This window comes from Calonectris borealis, chromosome 14 (assembly GCF_964195595.1).
Source record: "Calonectris borealis chromosome 14, bCalBor7.hap1.2, whole genome shotgun sequence".
In the NCBI taxonomy this organism is placed as follows: domain Eukaryota; kingdom Metazoa; phylum Chordata; class Aves; order Procellariiformes; family Procellariidae; genus Calonectris; species Calonectris borealis.
The window spans coordinates 14,965,223-14,983,054 of record NC_134325.1 but is presented as its reverse complement, the minus strand read 5'-3'; the positions used below and the strand labels follow the sequence as shown (position 1 = coordinate 14,983,054).

Here is a 17,832-nt window from a genome sequence, read left to right as displayed (position 1 = left end):
CTTGAGGCGTATGTGCGCATGGTCTTAACTGACTCCGAGGCTTGGAAGGTCTACTTAAAGCAATTCAGTGAGCGCTGTCGCTGGGTTAGGTTTTTGTTGGTTGCTGACTGGTTGGTTTGTTTTTTGCTCTTGTTTCTTGGTGTTTGTTAGTCTTAGGACCTTCCGCGCTTACGTAAAGCACTTCAGTAGGCTCTGAAGTCAATACTCGCGAACGCTGATAGCGCAGGTTATCATTAAGTATTAAAGGCCACACTGCCAGTGAGAACTTGCATTCAGTACTGCTGTGTCGTACCTTAAAGAGCCTGGTCACGTAGTTAAGCCCATCACTGAGCTCCCAGGAACCTACCATTGATAGCAGGGGCACCTGGGGACAGAATCAGCAGCCAGCCACCAAAGCCAGATACATGGAGACAGGGGCCTCGCCGGAGCCTCTCAAGGACACGCAAGCAAAGAAAGGAGCAGCTTGTGGAGCTCAGCACGCTTGAGCTCGAGAAGAGCAGCTGATCTCTACAGCAGCTATTTGCTTCACGTGTGCCCAGAAACAGGATAGCTTGTGATTACAGAACAAAGCCGCCATCAGGGAAGGGGCTCAAGACTCTGCGTTTGAAACGTAGGTGTCTAAAGTCATGGCAGCGTAAGAAATGGTAGAGCCAAAGTCCACCGAGCCCCATAAGGCTCTAATCTACAAGGCCCAGCGTAATAGTGAAAAAAGCAGAGATACAACATTAAGCGGCTGGTCTATTTCCCAATCGAGTTAACTGTAAGCATCATAGTTATTTACAACATGCAGAAAGTATCAGGATGATAGTTAAAATATTTACATTAAAGAGGCGATATAAGTATTTTTGCATGCAAAGCCCTCACAAACAGCAGTGGGAGTTTTAACTCTGGATGACTGCAGGATTTGGTGTAATCTCTGCTAGCTGGTGATGCTTTTCCATGGAGGAGGAAAGATGATGTGAAAGGAGCTGATAACTTTACAGATCCTTTCTTTTTGTGATCTCACCTTGATTTAACAACTCAAAAATAGTAAAGACAGATTTATACCAGTTACGTGCAAGGTTCGACCCTGCTGTAATCCAGCTACTGGATTCACACAGAATATTGTTTCATGAAAGAGAAATGCTTAAAATTTTACATAGTCAGCCCCGTAGGATGAACCGTATTTGGATTTTCCTCAAACGCATCTGACATTTTATTTAAGAACAGATTTTGCGTTTCATTTCCCCGTCTTTACCCTACCACGGTTTATTGCATTCCACCTTATACTTGAACCTGCATCTTTTTCCCTTCCGAATTTTTCACTGGTGACAAACCACGCGGCCCGAGCGACTAAGCGCGTTTGCGGCTTTGCGAAGCCCCTCTGCCCCGCACCCTGGGCACTGCTGTGGAAACCGGACGATCGGCAGAGCAGTCATTTCCAACGGGAAAATGAGAAAAGCGGCGCACTCGCGGGCGTGGGGTTTTTTGTTTACGAAGGGGAGAGCGGCGTACGTGCCTCCCGCCCCCTCGCCGCGCCGCGCAGCCCCCGAGGGGGCGACGCCGGGGGCGGTGCCCGCCGGGGCCCGGCGGCCGATGCCCGGGGCGGGGGGCGGCCCGGCCCTGCCCGGCGCGGCGCGGGGGCCGCTTCCTCCTCCGCGCGGGCTGCCCGGCTTTTAAAGGCGCTGCGCCGAGAGCCGGCCCCAGAGCGCCGCCAGCCCTCCGCCCGCGCTTCCCGGCCCGCAGCGGAGCCGGCCCTGCCCGCGGGGCGGCGGGGGCCGCGGAGCCCCATGGGGCGAGGGCGGCGCGGCCGGGGGCAGCGCGGCGCCGCCCGGCCCTAGGCTGCCCGCCGGCGCCGGCCGCAGCATGCCGGCAGCGCTGCGCCTGCTGTGGCTGGGCTGCCTCTGCAGCCTCTGCCGCGGGTACTTCGAGGGCCCGCTCTACCCCGAGATGTCCAACGGCACCCTGCACCACTACTTCGTCCCCGACGGGGACTACGAGGAGAACGACGACCCCGAGCGCTGCCAGCTGCTCTTCAGGGTGAGCGAGCAGCGGCGGTGCGGCGCGGCGGCGGCGGGCGGCGGCGGGCTCAGCCTGCGGGAGGAGCTGACGGTGCTGGGCCGGCAGGTGGAGGACGCGGGCCGGGTGCTGGAGGGCATCGGCAAGAGCATCTCCTACGACCTGGACGGGGAGGAGAGCTACAGCACCTACCTGCGCCGCGAGTCCGCCCAGATCAGCGACGCCTACTCCAGCTCGGACCGGTCGCTGAGCGAGCTGGAGGGCAAGTTCCGTCAGGGGCAGGAGCAGGGGGGCCGGGAGGAGGCCCGCCTGGGCGACAGCTTCCTGGGGCTGCTGCTGCACGCCCGCGCCCTGCTGCGGGAGACCCGCCACATCTCCAGCGGGCTGCGGGACAAGCACGACCTCCTCGCCCTCACCGTCCGCAGCCACGGCGCCCGCCTCAGCCGCCTCAAGAACGACTATCTCCGCGCCTGAGCCGGGACCCCCCCACCCCGCTGGACCCGGCCCCTCCGCCTCGCCGGGGGCCAGGGGCTTCGGGCGGCACCGCGGCCCCCCCCAGGAGGGGCCCCGGGGCGAGCGGAGGGCGCAGCGCCCGGGTCTGCCTGGCAGGAGCAGCTCCTGGCGCAAACGCATCCTTCGTCCTGGAAAAAACTTATTTATTGTATTTGACTTCCCAAACAAATAGCGCGTTTCTATAAACCGGGAGGTTACAGGTGTGTTTAAGTTAATATCCCATATTTAAAAAACTACCCCGTGTTATATTGTTCATCTTTGGTTACAAAGCGAAGTAAGCTTTCTTGTCTCCGATTCCCTGTCGTCGGTTTATATATCGCCTTTTCTGCTGTGGCTCACCTGCCGCAAACGTGGATGAAGCGTGGTGCTCGCCAGCCACGTCCAGACTCGCGTGTAGGGGATGCTTAAATTGCTTTTGTTGTTACTCTCCTTCAGGGTGAAACCTCTGGCCCTCTATTAACTTTCTTAAACTTTTGTAACGCTATGTATGCTACGCACGTAAAACATTATTCTACTACGTAACTTAAAGCTGTGATTTCCATTTGCGTTTTGAAAGACGGGAACTATTCTGGCAGGATTTGTACTCTTCCAGGCTTGCTTATCTGTGACTCTAAGCTATCATAACCCCAAGAGCCAGCCAAAAAGGCTTATGTCAGATCCTGAGAATGCTGATGCAGATTTTTATAGTAAGAAGAAGGACCCCTAGCAGCGATTGTAGTTTCAGATCCCAAATTTGAGAGCTGGGTTTCTTAGAGCATGTTTCTAAAGCAGACAAAAAGGTTTAGTCTGTGCCAGCACAGTGACATTTCTCGTTGGTGCCTTTGTACTTTTGCTAGCTAAGCTATTAATAAAATTATTTGTGCTCCTAGACAATAGCAAAAGTGCCTAGTGGGAAGGAGGGGGGAGGATTGTTTGGGTTTTTAGACTCATTGCTATTTAATTGTCCATTTGGGGTAATATGGCTACTAGGTTACAGATACTGCAGGCAGAATCACTGTTTGGATGAAAAAAGTTCATATGTTGTTTTAATAAATATTTGAAAACAATGTTAAAGCACATTTCTTTTATTGTTCTGCTTGAGACGCTCTTGATTTAAAACATGTTGTTGTAATATGTCTTTTCAGCAAAAAATTGTGAGTACGTAGATCCTGCCAAATGAAATAACTTGCTTTTTAGTAAAAACAAATAAAAATTTACAGACTCAAGAGGTAAGCAAGTTTATTAAAAAGCCACGATGCAGAAGGGCGCGTAGGGTGGATTTTTTGGAGTTTGTAAGCCTTTTTAAGAAACTAGCAACCTCCTGGCACTGGAAGAGAGGCTGTTTGATGCACATTTGAGGTCTGATCTTGTTAACCCGACTCGCATTCAGCTATAGTTTGGTCTGCAAACCATCCAGTTGGTAAGTTACTCGGAAGTGCAGTGGGTCAACGTAAGTCACCTGGGACCAGAGCGCTGAAGGCACCAAGAAACGTCTGCTGAAGGTACGTGCTTACAGAACCCCTGGGCCTGTAGCAGCTCACCTTCGCTAAAGGCAGTGAGATGTAGCTCCTAGCAGGATACTTCAGATGTCAATTTGCACCTTGAGATCCCTGGTGTCTTTGAAGATCTGCCTGAAAAACCTGAAACATTTTATTGTTTGAGTTCAGTGGAACTACTCCGTGTTATTTTCAAGTATGTTGTCAAATGAGAAGGTACGACGGGTTCTAGCTCTTAAAAATCAATTTATTTGTGATACTTTCCTTGCCACTAGGGTTAGATGTAACAACACAGGAGCGAAAAGGGCCATCTGAACCGCTGATTGTCTGCCCACTATCACGACAAACTACATGGACCAAGCTCTAAAAGTGCCTGAGGGTTTCATTCACGTCCAGTCTCTCCTTTCTCTCTGAATCTTACCCCTTTAGAAGTAGGTGCCAAAGATGTCATGCGGTTCCATTTGTGCCCAGATGCTTCTTAAAAGGCGTTTTAGTCTCTGCTTACCCACTTTCATGAATTGTAAACAGCAGTAAAGAAACTAAAATGGCAGGCCATGCTAGTTTTTAGCCATGTGAGAGCAGTATTCAAATCCTAATAGAAAAATAGTAGTAGTAGTGTAAAACACAGCTTCTTGAATACCCTTTAAGCAGCTTGGCTGTTCTATTTGCAGTAGCAAACTTTTAGTCAAGCTCAAACTATCCCAATGTACGCAAGCATACCAAGAGAGTAAACGTTTGCAGAACGCTTACTTTTCAAAGCAGGAGATTACGTGATCTGTGGAGATTTACACTATAACTCATTCCGCTCAATACGCCTGTCTGTACCTTGTCATCTAATGAAACAAAACCATGGTTCTTTAAAATCCACACTACTGTTTCATATGATAAATATGAATATTTTGATAAATATCTCCATTGATTTATGTTTCAGTAAAATATGAACATTTTTATGTTTGAAATTGAAACAAAATCAGAATTCTGCTCTGTAGCGTTGATTATAAAAGGCTTTAAATGTTCTCTTTCAAAAAGAAAATGTGTACATCTGAGTCTGGTCTATGTGTAAGTTCACATGTTTAGTAAAAAGAGTCACTCGTGGATTTGATGAAGTCAGTGCAAAACTCTTTTAGGCCATTTAAATCTACTAGACCTTGATTCACAACATTTTGGCTGATCTAAGCAAATGTATATATTAAATGTATCCATTGAATGTATCAATTTTGAGTCAGAGCTGATACATTAAATGGCCTTTAAAAATCTGCAGTGCCTGCAAGAACTGGGTGTTTCGCGATATCCAGCAGTTTAAAGTTTTAAATTCAAAATAGTTCTTTAAAGACTATGAAAACTATATTGCAATCCTCTCTGCAATCTTATAATTTTTCTGCTTTTCCTTTTTTATGTGATAAAACTTACTTAATTAGACGAGATGAAGATCCTCTGCTTTTATACAGCCTGTTTCAAATAGTAAAGGCCTTTTTATTATTGAAAACTCAGTAAGGATTTTTAAGCAGAGAGCTTTAAAAGAATTATTGTAGCAGCTATTTTGAACCAATAGCTCCTCCTGTTGTGTTTAAATATTGCATCAGTATTGGACTCTTTTTTTCTTTTCTTTTTTTTTAAATGCAGAAGTTCAAACTAAGCTTAAGCTGACTTGGTCTTTTTTGTGGTGTTCTGGAGATTTTCAAAATATATATTGTTTTCTGAATTTATTAAAGAGTTGATGGTATTGGAGAGCAGATGACAATGTTTTCTGAAAAAAAGACAATAATCAGGTAATGCAGCTGGAACGGTCATCGAGAGGTTACTTAATACTTAAATGTTCTTTGCCACTCAGGCTGTGATTTACCTCATCGAGAGTCAAAGCACGGCATTGAGACACAGCTCCACCTCTCTCCAGGTGCTTACTTTTGAGGGCAGTGCTCTGCCGTGGACGTTCTCGCGTCTACTGGTATACAAATGGAGGGGAAGAAGCTCAGGGTGTGAATACGGAGCAAACTCTGCTGTCTCACATCCGCGCTAATAAAAGCTTGGGAAAGAAAAGGCCGTGCTTGCCTTGTGACAAGTCAATGGCAAGGAATTTAGGGGAGGGTGGTGGTGCAAATATTGACTTTCTGAATTGCAACTTCCAAAGTTTCACAGGTTGACCTACCCAGGACCGCCCTGAGAAACAGAGAAGTCGAGGGAAGCTTTCAAAAACATGGTAAGCCTCTCAAAAATCCGGTGTGTGCCAAGCTGGGTGTATGAATTGTCTGAAGCGAAGTTGTTGCTCCTGTCGGTTGTCACGTGCTCAGAGGCAGGTTGCCAAGATGTGTACCTCAACCAAAAAATATACTTGCCTCAGTCAATAGAAACAACCTACAGAGAAAGCATCAGCTCTGCTTATAATCTTGCCTAGAAAACGTGTATTTTGTGGAGAAATTCTACTGGGTGCGCCTGTTGCTGTTGGTGTAGCTGTTTATTTAGATGGGTTTCATGTTGCTTTACCAGCTTCTTGCTCAGGCTTCTCGGATATCGCTTCTGTGGTTGGTAAAGAAGTTTTCACCTAACACTGAAGTGTTGTTGAGTGAAATGTATTTGACTGCTATTATTCCTGAAGAAATCCTGTGTGTTCAAAATCTGGCATTTTTCTATCTTTTAAAATGTATTTTTACTTACAGCCCATTGGGGAACTTATTTTCTATTACTTTGATTTTTGGCAAGCCATTAGCAAAAGTTGAACAATTTGTGGGTCCGTATTTCATTCCTGAAGTATGTGAAACTGGCAAAAATACTGACCCCACTACATGCTTTTTTAAAAAGCTTTTATTAGACTATATACATATATAAAGACTATATACGTATAAAAAGACTATAACTCTGTGCTTATTTTATTTTCTTCATAAAGTTGTCATCCTGCCTACAAGATCAGTTTACAACTGGAAAAGGCAGAATTTAATGACTAATTCTGTAACAAGAAAAACATATGGTCTCCATAATCATTACATTTTTAATGATGTGGCTTGGACAGAGTCATTGATGGCTTGTAGAGTCATTCGTCCTTGAAAACTGCCTTACCTTGGGGAGGTATCGCTGACGGTCTCCAACATGCCGTTAACATTCTTTCGTAAGAAAAGACAATGCCAAGTGTATCATATTTTCTCAGATGACAACCTTCCTTAGGCTGTATGTATACCTCTTCTAAGCGCTTAGAAACTGCCTGTGTAGTGGTAATTGTTCATGTCTGAACTTTTTTGGGGGCGAAAAGAAGTCCTTGGAGAAGGTTGGCTTAGATTCATTATCCAGCACTAGATATTGGCAAGTGCAGGATGACTGAAAAAGCTATGTACTTACATTGTATTTTCCATACTTTTTCCCCGCTGCAAATATTTCACTGCAACAGGAGTTACCAACATAACATTTAGTGTAAATAATAGAGACTTTACTATAGACAGACTGTCCAAACTGCAAGATGGTTTTTTCTGTCTACTTATCATCTCTGCTCAAAAATAACGTGACCAAGATTTTCAGTTTAGTGCTAGGTCCAAGGCAATTAATTAGTGGGCCTTTGGTCTTAGGTTCTCAGCTTTTTTACTTAAATTTATCCAAGAGCTTGTTATGCCTTTACCTGGGTAATGATAAAGAATTCTTTCCCATACACTTTGTGTTGGCAGCTCTTTGGTTAATCAAGAGCAGTCAACTTTTCTAACAGCAGGCTTTGTCCTTCTTTATGAATATGAATTTGTTTCTAATTTAATGTGATTTAACTGAGATTTGTGTTAAAATTCAGAGTCATATGAGTGCATATGTTAAATATCTTGCAAATTATTTTTATGTTTTGATGCTTCCTCACAAAGTAATGTACGTATTAACTCTGGATCCTAACAGAGGCACAACAAAACACAAGCTAGTTCATAACTGGGTCAGCACACAAGTCAGGATGCTATTAGGTTTGTAGTTTTAAATAATATCTTGCATATCTTCTAACTTCAGAAGAGTAACCCTAGGAAAAAACGAGTGAATGAACAAGAGGTAAACCACGCTCTTTTTTTTCCTGAAATAAGTGCTGAGGAATAAATCTGACTGTGTACAGCAAGAATGAACTGAAGTTCACCCTGTGCTCATTTACCCTAGAAGCTAATTTGCAACCAGGCCCAGGTTTTGTTTCTAACATTTATATTTCTGTGGCAATTAGGGTTTTCAAAAAGCCAGGCATCCCCTTGTGCTACATATATATTGATTTATAGCTCCTATCCTAATCACCTTTCCATTGTGTCTGGTTCCGGAACCATATGCAGGCTGCGTGGTGTTTATTTTCTTACATAGTCTTACTGAATTTAATATTAATTCCTCTGCATTTCTAATCTACGTTTCAGTCCGCCCTGCCGCACAGACATCTCAAGTCTGCTCGAAGTTGCTGCTTATATCTCGTCAGCACGCGTGCAGAGCTGAAGCTCGCAGGACCAGGAAAACACCATTATTGTTGGTATGTCTGACTGCACTGGGAATACTGGTCTAGTTCGTAGCCTTCTACTGTCATGTCAGGGTAACAAATTTATCGGATGAACATCAGAGTTTGCTTCCTACGGATGTTTGGCTTCTTATGCTCTTTGCATGTTAGCCTGTGACTTTAAATTTTGCAATGCCCTTTACCTACTAATTGCTGCCGACCTTAAATTTATTTGGCAGTAGCTTACTGCATAGGCTCGTAGTCACGTGGAAACCCATGGCATAACCCCCACGGTATCGTACTTCCCCATATGAATGATAGCGACAGAGTAAAGCCCAAAGGGAGTCAGTGAACTGATCTTGCACTGCAGGATTCAGCGAAACGATGTTGTGACAGTAAAAAGGCACATAAATGTACTGTAAAATAAATAAGGTCCAGATTTTCATTATATAGCGCGTCTGACATACCTCTTTTAAAATCCTTTCTTTTATAGCTACTCAGCAAATACAAGCACAACACTAATGATTCATATTTTGCTGAGTTACGTCAGCTTGAAGGCAGTTTGTTTTTATTTCCACTCGGATAGGATACTTTTCCTCTTGCGTATTATGTAACACTCCTTATAAAAATAGAGACCCGGTCTTGCAAACACCTTGGAGTGCTCCTGTTACCGAATGAGACTTATGACCGTTTCAATTCTCACACCCTCCTTATTATGCTTAGAATACTTCAAAATGTTCCCCTCTTGGCTTCAAAAAAAAAATCTCCATTCTTGGTCTAGGTACAGCTTTTCTTCCTGAGGTCTAAACAAAATTTCTTCTGGGTCTTTTTTTTTTCAGCCTGATGGGGATTTATATGTAGGCTTATATACTTGGTTTCTGTTAATAACGGATTTCACTCATTAAAAACCTCTAAATATATCATTTAGACACAACTTGATTTGTTTCTCCACACTTGAAACAAATAGATTCACTTGATTCTCCCTTTAATTAGTAAAAATAAGAAAAGAATTGTAAACGTGTACAATATAAAATGTTTTCTTTCAGCCAGTGTGCATTTAATAGGGTGTGCACTGGTTCTAAAAGAAAACAAAGAAGCAAAAATACTTGAGAAAGTAGTGTTAATGTAATAGGTTGCAAAGCCAACAGCATAAGGGTCAGGAAATTAAAAACTGTGGCTTCTCAAGCAGCAATCTACCTTCAGCATAGGCAGAATGTGCACACCTGCCCTTTCCTGAGAGCTACTGCTTGCAGATTAGCGATTGACACAAGGAATAAGGTATGTACTCGTTATAAAATATCTGCAGGTACAGAGTTCTCTTCTTTCTTTTTTTTTTTTTTTTTTGGTAATGAAGAGTAATTAAAACTCTGGAATAAACGAATAAAGCAATTTGTGAACAGTATATATTTTTGTAAACAGTATATATGAAATGAACCCAATTATCTGCCAGACATCCAATCTATCAAACCTTGAAAATAATTTAGAATTTTCAAGCTCCTGGTTTCAGATAACGTATTTAAATGGGGCAGGGGGGGAGGTATACATTAGTTACTTATTAAAAAATAAAAAAAACCTGGAAGACAGCCATGACAACCGAGAATATGTGTGTTCCATAAAGAAAATAGGAAAAAAAGAAGGCAAGAATGTGAAAGAAAGGTGGAAAATGGATTTGGGATGTAATTTGAAAGCAACTAAATCCTACCACTCTTTCCTTAAAAAAAAGTCATGCATCCAACTCCATGCATTACGGCACTGCTTTGGCACGTGAAGATTGTTTTTTATTGAAGATGTTGAATGATAACTACCAACAAAAATATTTAATTTCCTATAAGTCACAGACTCAGTCTTAGCCCTTTTTAACTGCCAAAATGCTTAGACAGTCTCTAAACAGTCATTGGATATTTTCTCTTCTGCATGTACTTGTTTCCATCCAACTAGCCAACGTTTCCTCTTTGTGAATGCTTTACTGTCTCTGAAAAGTGCTGCTTAGGCAACATTTATGTTGAAGGTTTTCCCTTTATTGGTTATACTGAGGCACCAGGACTGTTCTGGGTGCTTTGCCGACCACAGTATGGCCACTGAGTGTCCAGTGGAGCAGGTCTCTCTTGCACAGGTGGGAAAAAGCTTCCCGTCAGGAGGAAAATAAAGGTTTTCCTTTTCCTTTTTAGTTCAGCTCTTCTTTTTCATGTCAGTCATGCCACCAGCTTATGCACACTGAAGAAGGTGGGGATTCCAGTCCAGTACAAGCTGAAAACTTGAAGTGGGCCACTCCAGCCGAAAACTGGTAAGTGCTACATCCCACCATTGCCTTCAACTACACAAGCCATATTTCTGTCTGTTAGAACCTCCCTCCCTTCAACCACGAGAAACACACTGTTCAAATAAATTAGTATTAACATATTTGCCAGCCAGAAGGTATTGGGCACTAAATAATGAGGGTATGTTAATGCTGTTTTTAAATTTATTCCCAGGAAGCTCATGTGCCTGAAGCTTACTGCTCGCAAGATTTGGTTGACAGTAAAATCATCTCATAGAATCATTTGGGTTGGAAAAGACCCTTAAGATTATCAAGTCCAACCGTTAACCCAATACTGCCAAGTCCACCACTAAACCATGTCCCTAAGTGCCACATCTACACGTCTTTTAAATACTTCCAGGGATGGTGACTCAACCACTTCCCTGGGCAGCCTGTTCCAATGCTTGACAACCCTTTCGGTGAAGAAATTTTTCCTAATATCCAATCTAAACCTCCCCTGATGCAACTTGAGGCCATTTCCTCTCGTCCTATCACTTGTTACTTGGGAGAAGAGACCAACACCCACCTCGCTACAACCTCCTTTCAGGTAGTTGTAGAGCGCGATGAGGTCTCCCCTCAGCCTCCTCTTCTCCAGGCTAAACAACCCCAGTTCCTTCAGCCGCTCCCCATCAGACTTGTGCTCCAGGCCCTTCACCAGCTTCGTTGCCCTTCTCTGGACACGCTCCAGCACCTCCATGTCCTTCTTGTAGTGAGGGGCCCAAAACTGAACACAGTATTCGAGGTGCGGCCTCACCAGTGTCCAGTACAGGGGCACGATCTCCTCCCTGCTCCTGCTGGCCACACTATTTCTGATACAAATCTGCACTATTAACTCAGAAGATGCAGACAAGGGCTGCAGGGATGTTTTATGCCACAACATAGGCTCTGTTTGGCCATATTCCCACTAAATCTTGCCTGTAAAGGCCATCTTTCCTATACGGTGATGTTTACAGTAGGCTATGTCTGGCCTGTAAAGACCCCAGTTTGTTTTCTTCTTTCTTTTTCCTTTTTTTCTTTCTTTTTTTTTTCTTTCTATCTCTGCTTCTGTTGTAAGGGCATGTGGCTCATCACACCCAGCGTGACCCTCTGTGGTGTATTTCTTCCCAGGTCCTTGCTTTGGTCCCGTGGTCCGAAGAGGGTTCTTAGTCTGATCTCTCTCCTCACCAAAAACTGGGAGTCTGAAGTGGCTGGGAAGTGTTTGTTACACACCGGGGAGAACAAGCCGCGGGAAACGATGGCTTTTTCCACCCCTTCATCTTCAAATCAAGGCCAAATGCTTTTTTAAAATCCATCCCTCAGTCAAGCGCAGGGTCAGTAACAAGGAACTAACCGAGCCCGGTTCTCCCCGGTGTGGGGACTAAACAATTTATGAACGATCCCCCTTAGCCTGAAAGAGATCCCCCGACCCGAATTCCCTGGGAAACACCACGCAGGGGTGGGCTGCTGCGGGCCGGCGTTACCGAGCGCTGCCCGCCGGGAGGGCGCTGCGGCGGCGGCGGGGTCCTCCCCGGGGCCGGGCCTGCCGAGCCCAGCCCCGCCGCGGGGGGAGCCGGGCGGCGGGCGGGCAGGTAAGGGGAGCCGGGCCGGGGGCGGGAGCGCGGCCCCGGCGCGGTGCTGGGGAGCAGCGGGGGTGCAGGGGCGGGCGCGGCCGCTGGCGGCGGGGCTGGGAACGCGGCTACCGCCGGCCGCGACACCCGCCCCGGCCCCACCCGTGAGCGCGGGCACGGCTGCGGGTGCGCGGGCCCCGCGTCCTTCTCCGAGGGAAGCGTGTAGTATGGCGTTTGCATCCCGTCTCCTCTGCAGAAGCTGCCTGCGTAAATGAACTGCTTTGTCATTTACTCCAATTACGCCCATTTAGAAGATTGAAAGCTGGGGCGGGACTGAAGCCTGACTCCCAGACAGGAATCCTTCAGACAGTCTCTCTCCCTGGGCCTTCAGACACAGTTATATGCGGCCGTGAAGTAATGTAAACGCGCAGAGGGTTTTTTCCCTTTATGGTATATATTTGCTTCTTTGTTTCTGTTGTAATCTGAGATAATGGCATCAGGCAAATGCAGAGGCTTTTTGGTCCACTTGTGCGCAGGATTCAGCCTTGCAATCAAAGGCGGTATGCGCGCTGTATTTAGTCTAGAGTTATTCTTTTTCTGAAGTTTGCATTATTTTTTGACTCTGGCAGTGCTTATGAGATAGAAATCCTCAGTTCAAACTGAGGCCAATTCGGGCTGTGCCTGCCATTGTTTAAGTTTTTATGGATCCGTGTCAAATTCTGCTACATCCTACATGGAGCTGGTTACACTGACCAGGTTCTGATGCAGCAAACAGGTTTTAAGGCATGGCTAAAACTTGGTTATGATACGCTAATTATACCTTTCATTTCTCTGCAGCTTCTTGACCTTGTGTGAGGAGAACGTGTTATCCAAAGTAGCTCAGCTGTCTTAAAGTACCATTAGCCAGAATTAACTTTTAAGCAGCTGTGCTTAAAGTAAAGCTAACAAACATACTGCTGCTGTCAGCAAACAGGAGTCTGGACGATGTCTAGTGGGGTGAGGTTTGAGGAGAAAAGGAGAAAGAGAATGGTGAGCATTACCTTTTAACTGGAGAGCTGGGGAAGACTGAAAGCATAGCCTCCAGGTGATGGGGAGCGCCTTAAATCATAATTGCCTGTCGGCATCCAGGCTGACCCTCGTTATGCTGCTGAGGATTACGAGTGAGTAATGACAATGTGGGCAGAAAACCCTTGAGCCTGGGATGATGTTCACATGGGACGGTGCGACTCATAGGAGCTATTGGTAGTATCTGTTTTAAACTATGCAGATTCTGAGGTCTGATAACTGAGAGCAGAGTTACGTATGGTGTCTTCCAAGTTCATGCAGATAACAGCAGTTCAGAGACAAGAAATGCGGAGAGCTGTGATGCAGAGAATTTGTTTTGCATTATCAGTTGCTCTTCGATTTGACCATGGTTATGAGCATGCTACCTTTAGGTGAACCAGTGAATTCTGCTTCTAGTTTAGTACAGAATGCAATTTCAAATGCAAAATAGCAGCACAAGGATAAGTGTCTGCCTGAAAATTTTGAGGGGGCAAAGGAATAAAAACTCCTGGAACTCTTGCTGGTAATTTAGAGTCCATTATTTTGAGATTAGCATCCTATTTTTATTGTAAAAATGAAAAAAATGAAATAACAAGGCAAACCTCTAAGCAGCTGTCAAGAATTGAAAAACTACACTGCACACAATAAGAGAATCCATGTTATGTGGTTGATTCCATTAAACATCTTCAATAGCCTCCTAGAATAAGGGATGTGTTTTGTGCAGTGGCCTGGCACTATCAGCACCTGGCATTTGGATTTGTTTTTCTGATCAGCAGCTCAGCTGTCTTGGATTCCAGGTTTTTTGAGACATAAAGTTGTATTTCTCTAGCATGTAGTACCGTGTCTTAACAGAAAGGTTTTGGGAAAACAGCAGTATAACCCAGTAGTTACAGTTGTGCAAATCACTGATCAGGAATGGAAATCGTCATTTTGCCCAGTTACACCATTTATAGATACGCTTATTAGTAAGGGGGGAAGAATGTTTTCTGTGTCATTGAGTGGGAAGGTAGTAGTTGGCTTCTGTGTGGTACTTTTAAGCATGCAATTGCAGGATTTTTTGAAGATATAAGTATGAACAGTTCCGAGTTCTTTACTGTTATTTGCAGGCTCACCTTCATGTTCTATATGTGCTCAATGTAAAGAAAAATCGCTTAATAAAAAATCAGGAATAACACACAGTTTCCAGACAGATCCACCCAGTCCATGGACACCTTTCTTTTCCTTACAGCATGCTGGAAATGGGCAGAGCCGTCAGACCGGGGTTTCTTCTTGATGTGGCAGCTAGGGGCTTGCTAGTGCTACCTGAGGAGTATTTCATCCCAGCTCTGTGCCTTCTGTCATCCATTGCTCCAGGAAGGAGGAATGCCAGCACCGGGCTGCCTTTGTCGTTCCAGCAGGAGCTGGTAGTTACCCTCTTTCCCCTTGCTGGTTTGGAGTGCTGGAGGCTGGTGGTCCCTGGGAGGGTCAGAGTGCTGGGTGATGTGTCTCCGACCTGCAGCTGGACAGCCTGACCATCCAGGTCTTGCACGGTGCAGGTGAGAAAAAGGGGGCTCGATGTGCCTGACGCAGCGGTCCCAGCTGGGAAGGTTGAGCACCGTAGAAGAAGTCATGACAAATCCCTGGTAGGTGTGAAATGCCTTATTGGAGTCATCCAGTGAAGACATGCCGGGTGGCCTCTGCGGAGAACTTGACCCAGAATACTCTGCCACCCCGCTGATGCAAATTGGAAAAAATCCTCCCGAAGGGAGAAGTTTCTGCTGTGGTGCTGTGTGTTTGGGGCAAAAACTAGACTTGCAGATCTATTTAATTTGTGTATCTAAAAAGAAAAGCATCTAGAGGTCATGCTGAGGCAGATATTTTTAATCATTGTCATCTGGGTTTTCATTTTAATAATGACACCGTGGTATGACTAACCCGGGGAAAGCAATAAACAGCCTTTTTACTGTTACAAGATTTCTCTCGGTAGGTGGCTAACCCAAACAATTGCTTTACAGTGAAGGCAGAAACAGAAGTTTTAATGCAAACACTGCAGTGTATTTAAAGAGTAAATGCTTAACTTCACCACAAGGGAAATCTTTTTGCCATAATAATTTTCATGGCTTCCTGTTGCATAACCAGCAAGCGGAATAATATTACAGCTGGAGGGCCCGATTCTCTCCTATGAACAGTGGTGTTATGCAGGTACAAGTTCATTGACTTCAACAAATAGACATAAATGAAAGAACTGAGTACGTCTGGAGTCTTGGGGCAGAGTAACAGTAGCCAAAATAGATCTGCATATTAAAAAAGCCACATATAAGATTTTTATTAATATTGCAGTGTCCAGTGGAATCGTTTCCTACCCTAAACGTATCGAAGGCTCCTGCTGCAGCCTGTGGAGGAGATCCTCCCCTCTCTCTGCGGGATGCAGTGCTGTTTCAGATTCTGGCTATTAGGACTGGGAGTATTTCAAGGGAGTACTTTGCGATGAACCACAGGTTTGACTGATGACACCAAAAACTGAAGTCTCGCGGAACAGGGGTACCACTGACAGCAGCGTAGGCTTCCTCTGCCTGGTAGTAAAGTTTAGGGCTGCCACCATCCATGATTCTCCAGGAGTATCATGTTTAGTGAATTGTATGTAGTAATGGTTGTTTGTAAACAGAAGCATCGGTTCATCATAAAATTAATGGCATGAAAATTAGTCTTGATGAATGTAAACGCTGACGGTGTAACACCTGTGTTGGAGCTAGTTGCCGAGGCTCTTTTGGTAGTCAGTGGAGAGAAAGGAGAGTTGAGTTCCTCTCATCCTAAAGCAGGTTTCTGACAAGGTCAGCGGAATTGTGGTCCAGATGTGCCTGTTAGTTAGGAGTGTTGGGGATGGTGCGTATGATGTTCGGGTGTAGGTCACTGTGGCACGTGTCCGAAATTTGGTGAGGTGAACCCTGCTGTACAAGCTTCTCGCATCCAAACAAAGGTGAAAATTCCCATTTGGCTTACGGCCTTTGTCATTGTAACATAAATTACATCAGTATCTGCCAGAAGTTTCATTATTCTTTTTTTATCTAGAAATTGTGTCTGGCAGGATTGGTTGCCTGTGGGTTTTTTATGTTGACCTTTTGTTCCAAAGCATAAACAAAACTTACTGTCATGGATTTAGAAGACATTCTGCTTGACATGCATTTTGTGTGACCGAGTTATCCGTTACTAGGTGAACAAATACCAGTTAAGCGACATCTGTGATAGGAAGACAATAAACTCACCTCAGTTTCTTGCCATGAAAGAAGATTCTGACGTGGTTTTCTGTTACCACTAGTGTTATGAGGAGTCTCTTAGAAGCAAGTTCAGATTTCTTAATTGAATGGTAAAATAGATGCCTAGAAGCCTTTTGAATCTGGCAAGCTTCACGGAGGACTTTAAATTTGGTGATGAATCTTCCCTGAGAGACAGTCAGAAAGTAAAGGCTTAAGTATTTTTTCCTGTCCCTTATTTTGCCATTTGGAAGAAAAATATTTATAATAAGTTCATATACAACGTCCAGGTACTTATAACCTCCATGCTGAAGTTAAAAGAAGAAGAGCTTTTGCTTAGGTTAAACACTAAGCATGTGAATAATACTTAAATTATTTGGTAAACCACTTAAGTAAGATGAGAAAATTGTGTACAAAACCAGTACATGAACTACTGGATGGATGGGTGGATGTAATGAATGTATGAAATACATTATGGACGAGCTGTGTAATGAACTATTTAGGTGGGTGTATTATGTATATCCAGTTGTCCGAATTTCCCCTGCCCCGTTCTGGTAAGCCGGAGGAGCTTTCTGGTGCCTTAAACTTCAGAAGCAAATTCTGGTTCTCATGGTCTTGTCTTAAGCAGATACCTGCAGGAGTCCCTACACACAGAGAAAAGCATCCGTATCCCCAAAGGAGCTGGGTAACTGGTTCTGGGAAGAGTGCTCTGTGCTTGAATTCCTTATAGACTGAAAGACAGGTGGAATAAATTGATCCCACCATTTATATTGCTCATATGCTTTCTAACCGTGTTCTTAAATTCAAGCGGACGTGAGTGCCATGCTTTCTGCTGGACAATTCAGCATCGTCCAGATGTCAGGAATTTTCTGATCTTGCTTACCCTATCATGCCTTACAAGTTTTCTGGTGTGCAGTTACCTGTTCACCGATCTTAGGTAAACTGGGTAGGGGGTATGTGTGAGGATACTCAGTTCTGTCTGCATCATGCTGACTTTGGATATGGGTAGTATTAGCCTTTTAGGCGTTCAGGTAACTTCCTATGCAGAAGGGCAAGTATCAACAGCCTCTGAGTTGCCTAGGCAATTAGGCAGTGATTTTGTGACTTGTGCTCCTGCATCTTAATTGTCCTAAATCCATCTAAACTATATTTTGGTTGCTTAAGGATATTTGTGGATCTGACCCGTTACCATCAGGTAATCCACTGCCTTGAATAGAGAACTATCCCAAAACCAGTACAGATGTAGCAAAAGTTTACAGTATGTTAAAATGATCGTCCTCTTTTTTTTTTTTTTTCTTTTGGAAAC

At 44.6% G+C, this 17,832-nt stretch overlaps 1 protein-coding gene across 1 annotated transcript; it reads left to right on the top strand.

The window, feature by feature from the left end:
- The first annotated feature begins 1,845 nt into the window (after window positions 1-1,845).
- Window positions 1,846-2,497, top strand: FIBIN (fin bud initiation factor homolog). Its single transcript, XM_075162791.1, has one exon. The coding sequence runs from the start codon at window positions 1,846-1,848 to the stop codon at window positions 2,470-2,472; it is 627 nt and encodes a 208-aa protein (XP_075018892.1). The 3' UTR covers window positions 2,473-2,497.
- The last annotated feature ends 15,335 nt before the right edge of the window (window positions 2,498-17,832 follow it).

What these genes read in the sequence shown, in the direction of transcription:
- FIBIN (XM_075162791.1), top strand. Translation starts at nt 1,846, where the DNA reads ATGCCGGCAGCGCTGCGCCTGCTGTGGCTGGGCTGCCTCTGCAGCCTC.